Source organism: Rhinoraja longicauda, chromosome 2, assembly GCF_053455715.1.
Source record: "Rhinoraja longicauda isolate Sanriku21f chromosome 2, sRhiLon1.1, whole genome shotgun sequence".
NCBI classification, from domain to species: domain Eukaryota; kingdom Metazoa; phylum Chordata; class Chondrichthyes; order Rajiformes; family Arhynchobatidae; genus Rhinoraja; species Rhinoraja longicauda.
Genome location: NC_135954.1, coordinates 13,752,916 through 13,766,563, shown reverse-complemented (window position 1 = coordinate 13,766,563; position 13,648 = coordinate 13,752,916). Strand labels below are relative to the sequence as shown.

General features: G+C 44.4%; 1 protein-coding gene across 1 annotated transcript in view; it reads left to right on the top strand.

The window, feature by feature from the left end:
- Window positions 1-13,648, top strand: part of tgfbr2b (transforming growth factor beta receptor 2b) — an 80,628-nt gene that overhangs the window by 29,983 nt on the left and 36,997 nt on the right. Inside the window, exons 2-3 of the mRNA XM_078415147.1 lie at window positions 7,616-7,778; window positions 10,954-11,150. Coding sequence (XP_078271273.1) covers window positions 7,616-7,778; window positions 10,954-11,150 — 360 coding nt within the window. The remainder of the gene's footprint in view (window positions 1-7,615; window positions 7,779-10,953; window positions 11,151-13,648) is intronic.

The following is a 13,648-nucleotide window of genomic DNA, read 5'->3' as shown; positions in this document are numbered from 1 at the left end:
GGTTGGGATCTTTCTTGAAACTGATTGTAGTGGGGGTGTGGGGGGATAACCAGGACAAATCAGGGATTACCTTGGTCGAGGTTCTCCCCAACAGATTACTTTGGTCAAGAGGTTCCCTAATAAGCTGATTGTTGACTTGAGACGGTATGAGCCTAAGAGGGAGGTGGTTGTAGAAGTCACCTAAAATTGGAGAATTGAACTTCATATCGCTGGGGTGTAAGCTACCCAAGCGAAATATGAGGTGCTGTTCCTCTAAGTTGCGTGTGGCCTCACTGTGGCATTGGAGGGGGCTCAGGACACAGAGGTGAGCATGAGAATGGGAAGGAGAGTTGAAATAATAGCAACCGAAAGATCCAGAAGATCTTGGCGGACCAAGTGCAAGTGTGCAGCAAAACAGTCACCGAGTCTGCGCTTTTGATTTGTCCTGCTTTGTCTCGCTTCCTGTCTCCCCCCCCCGTCCCGTCCCGTCCCGTCCCCCCCCACTACTACAGTCGGTCTGAAGAAGGGTGCCGACGCAAAACCTCACCTATCCATTTTCTCCTGATCCGCTGAGCATCTCTAGCACTCTGTGCCTCTGTTTGTAAATTAGCATCTGCGATTCCTTGTTTCTACTAAATCTCTCCTGCCTCAGTAGATCAACAAAAGACCATGTGGATTGAGTACAAGTCACAGATAATTTGGGTGTCTGGGGTTGTGGGAAGAAGGCAGGAGAATGGGGTTGAGAAGGAAAGATAGATCAGCCCTGGTTGAATGGCGGAGTAGATGTGATGGGCCGAATGGCCTAATTCTGCTTCTTGAAATTATGAAATTATGACCACTGAACTTTGTCTGTTAAATAGTTCTGGGGAACAAAGTTATGGGGCTGCTTGGGATATCAAGCATCATTGGCTCCTGATGTGACTCAACGTTATTCCCTTATATGCACTGTAAATGGATCGATTGTAATCGTCTGATGTAATTGTAATTGTCTTTCTGATGACTGGTTAGCACGCAACAAAAGCTTTTCACTGTACCTCGCTCGGTACAGTGTATATGTGACGGTAAACTAAACTGAAACAGGCTACACTCTGGTAGTGCATGAGGCAAAGTGAAATTAGTTCCCCAAATGAGTAACACAAGTGTGGCCACGGCTCTTGTGCCTGGGACCTTGGATCTTCTTCATACCTGTTATTTGTCTTTTAGTAGGCATAACCAAACATCCCATGGTGGGGTAGTCCCAATAACTCCAAGGTCATCCAGAGGGCACCGTGTAACAAGCCAAATTCTATTACGGGTGCAGCACATATTCATTCGTAGCTGACTCTCTTAGGACTCTCACAATAGATCGGGTAGATGCAAAGAGTCTCTTGCCCAGAGTTGGGGAATCAAGGACCAGAGCACATAGGTCTGTCTGTCCCTTCGTTCTTTGTTGTTTTAAGAGTATGTGTTAAATGTATGTGTTTAGTGTTCTTTAGCTTGTTTTAATTGGGGGGGTGGGAAACATTTAAAAACTCTTACCTCGACAGAATTGCAATTTTTTTCTCGTATCGTATCTCTGTTCTTACATCGTGGCGCTGGAGGCCTTTGCTGGAGACCGACTTCGGGAGCTCCAACCGCGGGAGCCTGCGAACTTACCATCGCGGAGCTCACAATCCCTTTGCAAGGAATCGTCCTCGGGGCTCCAACCATGGGAACCTGCAGACTTTAACATCGTGGAGCTCGCGGTCTCTAGTTAGAGACCGACTTCGGGGGCTCCAAGCCGTGGGAGTTTCGACTGCCCCGACACGAGAGCTTCAATCGCTTCGACTGCCGGCTGCTGCAGCCTCGATCGGTTCGACTCCCCCGACCGCGGGAGAATAAATAGAAAGAAGAATGGACTTTATTGCCTTCCATCACAGTGAGGAATGTGGGGAATCCGCTGGGGTGGATGTTTATGTTACCTTTTCTGTAGTTGTGTGTCTTGTTGCTTTTTTTAATATGGCTGTATGGTAATTCGCAAATCACTGCACCTTAATTGGTACACGTGTAAAAGACCTTTGAAACCTTTGAAGGTGAAGGGGTGAAGATTTAACAGGAATCCGAGGGGTAACGTTTTCACACAAAGGGTTGTGGGTGTATGGAACAAGCTGCCAGAGGAGGTAGTTGAGGCTGGGACTATCCCATCGTTTAAGAAACAGTTGGACAGGTACATGGATAGGACAGGTTTGGAGGGATATGGACCAAGCGCAAGCAGGTGGGACCAGTGTAGCTGGGACATTGTTGGCCGGTGTGGGCAAGTTGGGCTGAAGGGCCTGTTTCCACACTCTATCACTATGACTGTATGACAATCACTGAATAACTTCTCTGAAATGATCTAATGAATCACTCCTCCACTTTCAGATTTGAAGGCAAACATTTTCCAGAAATGTTACTCTTTCTTTTGAGACTTCAGTAAATCATGTGTAATTTAAACATGCGGCATTATAAATGTAGGCATCTGTATGACTGTCACTTTATTTAACCCTTCTTTTGACCACTGAGAGAACTTTATTTGTCAATGGACCAGAGGTCATGGTTTGCCAACAGAACCAGTGGTCACAATTTAAGAATAAGGCCATTTAGGACTGGGATGAAGAAAAACATTTTCACCCAGAGAGTTGTGAATCTGTGGAATTCTCTGCCACAGAAGGCAGTGGAGGCCAATTCACTGGATGTTTTCAAGAGAGAGTTAGATAGAGCTCCAGGGGCTAAAGGAATCAAGGGATATGAAAAAAAAAGCAAGAACGGGGTACAGATTTTGGATGATCAGCCATGATCATATTGAATGGCAGTTATTCACAAAATGCTGGAGTAACTCAGCAGGTCAGGCATCATCTCGGGAGAGAAGGAAAGGGTGACGTTTCGGGTCGAGACCCTTCTTCAGACTGATGTCAGGGGGGCGGGACAAAGGAAGGATATAGGTGGAGAACGGAAGGTAGAGGGAGAACGGGGGAGGGGAAGAGAGGGACAGAGGAACTATCTAAAGTTGAATATTGAATGGCGGTGCTGGCTCAAAGGGCCGAATAGCCTACTCCTGCACCTATTTTCTATGTTTCCATGATCTGTGAACTGTGTTTTGCTGTCCTTCATAGTAATCAGACAGAACAAATAGCAGGGGCTACTTACCGTTGTGAAATGGTGTGGGTTATGTGGCAGAAATATTGTTGAGATAAATTATATAAGACTCTTGGTTTATAGCTGTGCTGTCTTGTTTGTGATGATCTGCTATGGTTTCATGGACCAAGGGATTATTACATCGCTGAGACCAATACATAATTTGGGCATTGACTATTTAATCCAGCGTGGACCAATGCAAAATGTGAAGTATCATCAATATTGTTTGACTGCAGGATGCTGTCTGACCCACTGAGTTACTCCAACATCTTGTGTTTACCATGGACTACCTGACAGATATCCTTCATGTAGGTCGCAACCATCAATTGCCACAGAAGACTGTGGAGGCCAAGTCAGTGGATATTCTTAAAGCAGAGATAGATAGATTCTTGATTAGTGTGGGTGTCAGAGGATATGGGGAGAAGGCAGGAGAATGGGGTTAGGAGGGAGAGATAGACCAGCCATGATTGAATGGCGGAGTAGACTTGATGGGCCGAATGACCTAATTCTACTCCTATTCCTTTTGCCATTTGCTCCTCAATCTGGGAAATCTAAATTTTAGCCAACTTTTTAATAATTATTTCCTACATATACGCTAATTGCACAGGCATTGTGGCTTCGAAATTGGATGATAATGCGCCAACCTTTCAACCACTGATGGGTCTTCTGTGTGTCCTCAGTAGAGAACAGAAAACAAAAGCTTTTTACAAACCAGAAAGGTACCACCAACCATGTTGGAAAGAAAAAATAATATACACATCTGTCTGCCTTAAACAGGCAAGAGGTTTTTCTCAAGGGCTGTAAGATTCCTTTACCAGGCAGAACACAGAGCAGACTCCACATAGAAGCTCCAACACCATGTACTACCTGTGTAGGATGGAACTGCAGATGCTGGTTTAAACCAAAGATATTCACAAAAAAGCTGGAGTAACTCAGCAGGTCAGACAGCATCTTAGGAGAAAAGGCCCAGTCTGAAGAAAGGTCTCGACCCAAAACGTCACCTATTCCTTTTCTCTTCAGAGATGCTGCCTGACCCGCTGAGTTACTCCAGCATTTTGTGTCCACCATGTACTTCCTGACAGATAATCCGTCATGTCGGCCACTGCCATCAAATGAGGTGTTTAAAATGTAGACATGGATTCGGTAAAACTGAGGTGAGAAGAAACTTTTTCACCCAGAGAGTTGTGAATTTGTGGAATTCTCTGCCACGCAAGGCAGTGGAGGCCAATTCACTGGATGAATTTTAAAGGGAGTTAGATAGAGCTCCAGGGGTTAGCGGAATCGAGGGATATGGGGAGAAGGCAGGCACAGGTTACTGATTGTGGATGATCCCAATGAATAGCGGTGCTGGCTCAAAGGGCCAAATGGTCTCCACCTGCACCTATTTTCTATGTTTCTATGTAACAAGGCCAGAATAATTACATTTGGTGGTGATCAATGGGGCCAGAATTGAAGGGGCTGTTTTCTTCCCCCCTCCATCAGGATATTCCATAAATACTTCCTCTTTTGGGCCAATGTTTTGGCCACTTGCCCTAAAATTTTCTTTGTGTCTCTGTGCCAAATTTACAATAGACAATAGGTGCAGGAGGAGGCCATTCGGCCCTTCGAGCCAGCACCGCCATTCAATGTGATTATGGCTGATCATTCTCAATCAGTACCCCGTTCCTGCCTTCTCCCCATACCCCCTGACTCCGCTATCCTTAAGAGTTCTACCTAGCTCTCTCTTGAATGCATTCAGAGAATTGGCCTCCACTGCCTTCTGAGGCAGAGAATTCCACAGATTCACAGCTCTCTGACTGAAAACGTTTTTCCTCATCTCAGTTCTAAACGGCCTACCCCTTATTCTTAAACTGTGACCCCTTGTTCTGGACTCCCCCAACATTGGGAACATGTTTCCTGCCTCCAACGTGTCCAACGCCTTAATAATCTTATACGTTTCGATAAGATCTCTCATTCTTCTAAATTCCAGTGTATACAAGCCTAGTCGCTCCAGTCTTTCAACATATGACATTCCCGCCATTCCGGGAATTAACTTAGTAAAGCTACGCTGCACGCCGTAGTCCGGTTACAATTCCATGAGCACCTTGGAATATGTTGTTGCGTTGGATGGTTGTATGAATACGAATTGTTGTTGTTGTAGTTTTGGCATTTTCAAGTGTGCAAAAGGCACTGTGGAGCTAATGTTCTTTGACTAAACCAGTGCAGGCTGCCATTTAATGTGGCATTGGCAAACTTATTCTCAATTGTGAAAGACTACAACACCGCTGGAATGGCTCAACACGGTCGGGCATATACAGAGGTCGAATTTTTAAAGGAATATTTCAAGGCAAGCAATTTCTTTAGTCAGAGGGTGGAGTATTTGTGGAATTCATTGCCACAAATGGCTGTGGAGGCCAAGTCAATGGATATTTTTAAGTTGGAGATCGGCAAATTCTCGATTAGTACGGGTGTCGGGGGTTATAGGGGGAGAAGGCATGAGAATGGGGTTGAGAGGAAAAGATAGATCAGTCATGATAGATTGGCAGAGTGGACTTGATGGGCCGAATGGCCTGATTCTGCTCCTCGAACTTATGAACCATGGTCATCTGTGACTGTTTAAAGTGCAGTAGTGAAAATGTAGCACGCCCACCCCCTTTCAATGTAATCACCTTTGGGACCTTGTGTTAACTGCTTGTTTTGAGGAGACCAAGAATGTACCCGTTTGTTGCAATGCCAGATTACTAACAGGCACCATTTTTAACAAGCATTTGAATACTTCTATTTTTTTAAATTGCCAACAGGAAATTAACAATGACACTCTAAAATAACTAGAAAATGACTGCGTATATTATAAGGCTTGTTTTAAAGAACTGCTCGTTGTAAAAGGACGATAATTTTGTTTCTGAAGGATTTTTTTTCATGATTTTCAGCTGCTTTAACAAAGCCAAAATATCGGTCTAAAATATATGACTTTTTAACAACAAAATGCTGCAGTAACTCAGCAGGTCAGGCAGCATCTCAGGAGAGAAGGAATGGGTGACGTTTCGGGTCGAGAGACTGATGTCAGGGGGGGCGGGACAAAGGAAGGATATAGGTGGAGACAGGAAGATAGAGGGAGAACTGGGAAGGGGGAGGGGAAGAGAGGGACAGAGGAACTATCTAAAGTTGGAGAATACACTTCACTTCCAATTTCCATCCTGCCCTTAAATATACTTGGACTATCTCCATCATCTCCCTCCCGTTTCTGGACCTGCCATCTCCATCACAGGAGACAGACTAATGACTGACATCTACTATAAACCCACTGACTCGCACAGCTATCTGGACTACACTTCTTCCCACCCTAACTCCTGCAAAAAGTCTATTCCCTACTCCCAATTCCTCCGTCTATGCCGCATCTGCGCCCGGGATGAGGTGTTTCACACTGGGGCATCAGAGATGTCCTCATTCTTCAGCAAAACGGGGCTTCCCCTCTTCCATTATAGATGAGGCTCTCACTAGGGTCTCTTCTACATCCCGCAGCTCCGCTCTTGCTCCCCCTCCCATAAGGGGTTGGAGAGGCTAGATGCGGGAAGATTGTTCCCGATGTTGGGGAAGTCCAGAACCAGGGGTCACAGCTTAAGGATAAGGGGGAAGTCTTTGAGGACCGAGATGAGAAAACATTTCTTCACACAGAGAGTGGTGAATCTGTGGAATTCTCTGCCACAGAAGGTAGTTGAGGCCAGTTCATTGGCTATATTTAAGAGGGAGTTAGATGTGGCCCTTATGGCTAAAGGGATCAGGGGGTATGGAGAGAAGGCAGGTACAGGTTACTGAGCTGGATGATCAGCCATGATCATATTGAATGGCGGTGCAGGCTCGAAGGGCCAAATAGCCTACTCCTGCACCTATTTTCTATGTTTCTATGTCTATTAACACCATCCTACACATTAGGGACAATTTACATGTATACCAAGCCAATTAACCTACAAACCTGTACATCTTAGGAGTATGGGAGGAAACCGAAGATCTCGGAGAAAACCCAGGCAGTCACAGGGAATTCCACAGATTCACCACCCTCTGACTAAAGAAATTCCTCCTCATACCCTTACAACCAGTCTAAAGAGGGGTCTCGACCCAAAATGTCACCTATCCATGTTCTCCAGCGATGTTGTCTGACCCGTTGAGCTACTTTAGCCTATCTTCTTTGGTTCTTGAGAATACTGTTCCTTGTTTCTACTGTTTTTTTTCAATTGAGTTGTAATGCACTGTCTTGGGGAACTAGGTTCACTGGTAATTGTTAAAAGGAATGTAAAGACTCTCTTGAAAATTTGTACGGCAAAGGGAAGACTGATTGTGCTTTGGATCCAGCTCGTAGACATCGGCATTGAGTTGCAGATAAGAACAGAATTTGCAAATAAGAGCTGAATTTGATGTCTAGAAGTTTTTCTGCAATGATGTGTATGATTTTAATTGTTTTTAAGCAAGGACCGACTGATATTTTCCACCAATTTTAAACATTGTTATTCCCCTTTTTCTTTTTCAGGGAACTATAAGAATGATATTCTTGGCCAATTTAAGAGTTTCAATCAACTCTGCAGGTTCTGCGATGTTGAGCAAACCAACTGTACCAATGTTGGTTCCTGTGAAAGTAACTGCACCAAGAGCGCCATCTGTGAGAACGTGGACGAAGTGTGCGTCGCAATCTGGTAATGGACTCCTCATTTCCACTTGCCTACCAACCGCGCTGTAGCCAGGGCCTTCATCACAAAGGCACTATTTGAGTTTTGGATGGATGATCACACAGTCATATGGGCGTACAACACAGAAATGAGTCTTTCGATCCAACGCGTCCATACCCGATCATGTCCATGCCCTTCTAAGCTAGTCCGATGTGCTAGCATTTTGCCTATATCCCTCCAAACCTTTCCGAGTACCGAGGTACAGTGAAAATCTTTTGTTTGCTGTCTCAACTTGGTCGTACAGGTGTCAGAGGTTATGGGGAGAAGGCAGGAGAAATGGGGTTGGGAGGGAGAGACCGATCAGCCATGATTGAATGGCAGAGTAGACTTGATGGGTCGAATGGCCTAATTCTGCTCCTATCACTTAGGACCTTATGAACTACCTGTTACCTGTCTTAACTCGATTTATTCACAAAATGCTGGAGTAACTCAGCAGGTTAGGCAGCATCTCGGGAGAGAAGGAATGGGTGACGTTTCGGGTCGAGACCCTTCTTCAGACTGATGTCAGGGGGTATGAACATCGACTTCTCCAACTTTAGATAGTTCCTCTGTCCCTCCCTTCCCCTCCTCCTTCCCAGATCTCCCTCTATCTTCCTGTCTCCACCTATATCCTTCCTTTGTCCCGCCCCCCTGACATCAGTCTGAAGAAGGATCTCGACCCGAAACGTCACCCATTCCTTCTCTCCCGAGATGCTGCCTGACCCGCTGAGTTACTCCAGCATTTTGTGAATAAATCGATTTGTACCAGCATCTGCAGTTATTTTCTTATACTACCTGTCTTAACTCCCTGTGTTCGTTGTCTCCTGGCTCAACTACCTCCTCTGGCAGCTTGTTCGATAGACCACGCTCTGTGTGGAAAAGTTGCCTCGGGTTTGAATTAAAACTTGTCCTTCTTACCTTAAACCCATACCCTTTGGTTTTTGATTCCCCTACACTGGGTAAAAGGCTCTGTGCATCCACCCTATCGATTCCTTTATGCTTTGGCTTTTATTTCTTTATCAATTAGTGATTGAAGGGAGAAGGTCCATTTACCTCACTGCAATTTGAGAACATTGAAATAGGCTATCGCATTCCCTACACTTCAAAATATTTAATTGGCTGTAAAGTGTTTTATAAGCCTTTAAAATCATTGCATTACTAGCATCTATTTTATTAAGAATTATTATTAGTGGCTGATAAAAGATAATAGTTGGGTGCACCTTGCCAAATAATTTTCAATGGTTAGTACCGAGACTGAGGCAAGATGCAAAATAGAGTAATTGGAAATTCATTCATCTCTTCCAGTTGACATTGATTGATGTTTTAGGAAGAAATTGCAGATGCTGGTTTAAATCGAGGATAGACACAAAATGCTGGAGTAACTCAGTGGGACAGGCAGCATCTCTAGATAGAAGGAATGGGTGATGTTTTGGGTCACCCATTCCTTCCCTCCAGAGCTGCTGCCTGTCCCACTGAGTTACTCCAGCATTTTGTGTCTATCTTTGATTTATTGATTACTATTGGTGAAAGGGCAAGATCCATTACGTAATAGTACACTTCCAAAAAATAAATTATTTTCATTTCCTAAGTCCGCAGGACGTTTATAGACAATAGACAACAGACAATAGGTGCAGGAGTAGGCCATTCAGCCCTTCGAGCCAGCACCGCCATTCAATGCGATCATGGCTGATCACTCTCAATCAGTACCCCGTTCCTGCCTTCTCCCCATACCCCCTCACTCCGCTATCCTTAAGAGCTCTATCCAGCTCTCTCTTGAAAGCATCCAACGAACTGGCCTCCACTGCCTTCTGAGGCAGAGAATTCCGCACCTTCACCACTCTCTGACTGAAAAAGTTCTTCCTCATCTCCGTTCTAAATGGAGGTTTAGGTTAAATGAACAATGTCATAAGGATCCTACCTGGCCAGCTGATTTACTCCAGCACTTTGGGTTTTACTCAAGATTCCGGCATCTGCAGTTCCCGATGCCAACTTAAAGGGTTAACCATCTAAGTTTGGAAGGTTGAGAGGTCTTCAGAGAGAAGTTCAGGATGGCGCGGCGGTAGAGGGGCTGCCTTACAGCGCCAAAGACCCGGGTTCAATCCTGACTACGGGCGTTTGTCTGCATGGAGTTTGTCTGTTCTCCCCGTGACCTGCGTGGGTTGTCTCCAGGATCTCCGGTTTCCGCCCACACTCCAAAGATGTACAGGTTTGTAGGTTAGTTTGGCTTGGTATAATTGTAAATTGTCCCTAGTGTGTGTAGGATAGTGTTAGTGCGTGGGGATCGCAGTCCAGCGTGGACCCAGTGGGCCAAAGGGCCTGTTTCCACACTGTATCTCTAAACAAAATGAAAAAAGTATTTAAAACAATGACAGATTTCAGCTGAATAATTCCAGAGATAAATCCCTTCTAGTGGTAGATTCCACATCAAGAAGCATAATATTAATATAGAGTGAAGCTTTTCCACACACAGGGTAGTGGAAGTCTGCAATTTCCTGTTTTATCTTTACCTCAGTGCCATTTCTCTGCCTCTACTACATACTCGTTGGGAACTAAAGCTTTTCACTGTACCTCTGTACACATGACGATAAACTAAACTAACTAACCTGAACAAACAAAAGCCCATCATTTAGGCAAACTCCCTTTGATCCAGTTTTCTTCAATTTCTAACTTTCGTACATTTTCTTATTTTTATTATTTCTTTAATGATCTAAAATGTAAATTAAAAAAAATAATAATGTTGTCAAATTTAATATTCTTTGACATTTCTATTTTTTCTTTAATTTTACAATCCAGTATGAATTTCATAATTCTAATAGAAATGACATTTCTATTTTCTACTCCCACTTGCAGCAATCCTGTTAGAAAGGCCTGATTTTAATTTGAAGATTGCCCTTTTTATTCTGGCTGTTTCCAACCAAGATTTTTTTCTTCTCTCTGAATCAATCTTAATGAATTTCATGATCATCTTAAACTTGTGTAAGTCTAAAGTGAAGCCCAAGATCTGTGGAACTCCTTGGGAGTTATGGTAATAATTGGGTATGCCACAACGATACAGTAAACGCATCTAGCTTCCTGCCTCTTGCCCGTACCCCGGCATGTTAGATCCTTTTTCCTGTTTATCTTGCGCTAATTTTAAATGCTTCTGCTTTTTCTTCAACTGCAGGAGGAAGCAAGATGCCAATGTAACCATAGAGACTCTGTGCCACGATCCAGCAGTCCCCCTCTATGGACATCTGCTGGATGACTACAATAACACAAAGTGCAAGATGAAAGAGAAGAAGGCCCAAGGTTCGGTGTTCTACATTTGCTCATGTTCCAATGCGGAAGAATGCAATGACCTTCTGAAATTCAATGAGGACGGTGAGTTGGTCCGGAAGTTGAAGATTGTTCGCTCATGTGATTCTAAATCATAGGATCATAATCCTATTATGTATAAGATTATTAAGGGGTTGGACACGTTAGAGGCAGGAAACATGTTCCCAATGTTGGGGGAGTCCAGAACATGGGGCCACAGTTTAAGAATAAGGGGTAGGCCATTTAGAACTTAGATGAGGGAAAACTTTTTCAGTCAGAGAGTTGTGAATCTGTGGAATTCTCTGCCTCAGATGGCAGTGGAAGCCAATTCTCTGAATGCATTAAAGAGAGAGCTGGATAGAGCTCTTAAGGATAGCGGAGTCAGGGGGTATGGGGAGAAGGCAGGAACGGGGTACTGATTGAGAATGATCAGCCATGATCACATTGAATGGCGGTGCTGGCTCGCAGGGCCGAATGGCCTCCTCCTGCACCTATTGTCTATTGTCTATAAGCGATAGGAGTAGAATTAAGCCATTCAGCCCATCAAGTCTACTCCGCCATTCAATCATGGCTGAATTATCTCTCCCTCCTAATCCCATTCTCTTGCCTTCTCCCCATAACCTATGACACCCGTACTAATCAAGAATCTATCTGTCTCTGCCTTAAATATATCCACTGACTTTGCCTCCGCAGCCTTCTGTTGCAAAGAATTCCACTCTTTCATCACCCTCTGACTAACCAAATTCCTCCTCATCTCCTTCCTAAAAGAACGTCCTTTAATTCTGAAGCTATGACCTCTAGTCCTAGACTCTCCCACCCGTGGAAACATCCTCTCCACATCCATTCTATCCAAGCCTTTCACTATTCTGTGTGTTTCAATGAGGTTCCCCCCTCATTCTTTTAAACTCCAGCGAGTACAGGCCCAGTGCCGACAAACGCTCAACATGGGTTAACCCACTCATTCCTGGGATCATTCTTGTAAACCTCCTCTGGACCCTCCCCTGAGCCAGGACACCCTTCCTCGGATATGGTGCCCAAAATGTCCCACAATATTCCAAGTGTGGCCTGACCAGCACCTTCTAGAGCCTCAGCATTACATCTCTGGTACAAGATGAGTGGGCAAAGATTTCAAAGGGGTAAACTTCTCCACACGCAAGGTACAAATAAAGAGTGCACTACCAGAGGCTGATACAATTATGACATTTAAAAGACTTGGAGAAAGTATGTGGACAGGAAAGCTTTGGGAGGGGTTTGAGCCAGGCAGAGGCAAGTGGGACTAATTTGGTTGGGCAAATTAGTTGGCATGGATGAGTTGGGCCAAAGAGCCTGTTTCTGGACTCCAAACTTTTCCACCTCTCATTGTGCTGTCAGGGTGCACCTTAAAACCCTCTCTTTGACTAATCATTTAATCATGTGCTCTCATCAGTCAGAGTATTGAGTATCGAAGTTGGGAAGTCATGTCAAGACATTGCTAATGCCACATTTAGAAGATTGTGTTCAGTATTGGTTACCCTGTATAGGAAAGATGGAAAAGGGTACAGGGAAGATTGATGAGGATGTCGCCAGGACTCGAGGGCCTGAGCGATATAGAGAGGTTGAACAGGGTAGGATTCTATTCCTTGGAGAGCAGGAGGATGCAGGGTGATCTTACAGAGGTGTACAAAATCATGAGAGGAATAGAGCGGGTAAATGCACAGAGTGTTTTGCCCAGAGTAGGGGAATCAAGAACCAGAGAACATAGATTTAAGGTGAGGGGGAAAATATTTAATTGGAATCTGAGGGGTAATTTTTAGACACAAAGGGTGGTAGGTATATGAAACGAGCTGCCGGAGGAGGTAGTTGAGGAGGTAGTTAAGACTATCACATTTAAGAGTCATTTGGCAAGTACATGGATAGGATAGGTTTAGAGGGATATGGGCCAAGCGCAGGTAAGTGGGACTAGTGGAGATGGGGCATATTGGTTGGCATGGGCAAGTTGGGCTGAATGGGTTGTTTCCACACTGTATGACTCTATATCATTTCCTAACGTACCCCTATATTAAATTCTGTTTGGTGATGTTCCTGTGAAATGGCACAGAATGTTCTGCTATCTAAAGCATGTAATGTAAATATGAGCCGTTAAAGTGTAAAATGAGTTAGGGATCAGACAGAGAATATTACTAGTTTTATTACAAAGATAAGAGAGTAAATGGATAACATGAAGGAGTCGAATAGTTGGGGCTCCTTGGCACAGGTGGTGATCGTGGTTAGGTTGGTTCGGCCTGCACTTCTTTCCTCCATCATACCTGGAATCTGCAAGGCTTTAAGACAAATGATCACCAGGTGCATTTTCATTATACGTTAACCTCGTCTACTCCGAGGAGAGATTTCAGCACGTAGTCTCCTGGTATTATGGACTCGTCCCCTTATGTAACTGGTAGTGGCTTCGGTGCCTCTTGTACCTGGGAATGCAGGACTGGTAAAGCAGGGGTTAATTGCTGTGCATAAATAATTAATTCATCGCTGAGGGCGTGTGGGTCGGAATAACTTCCACACACTTAATCATAATGTGCCCCTGACAACTC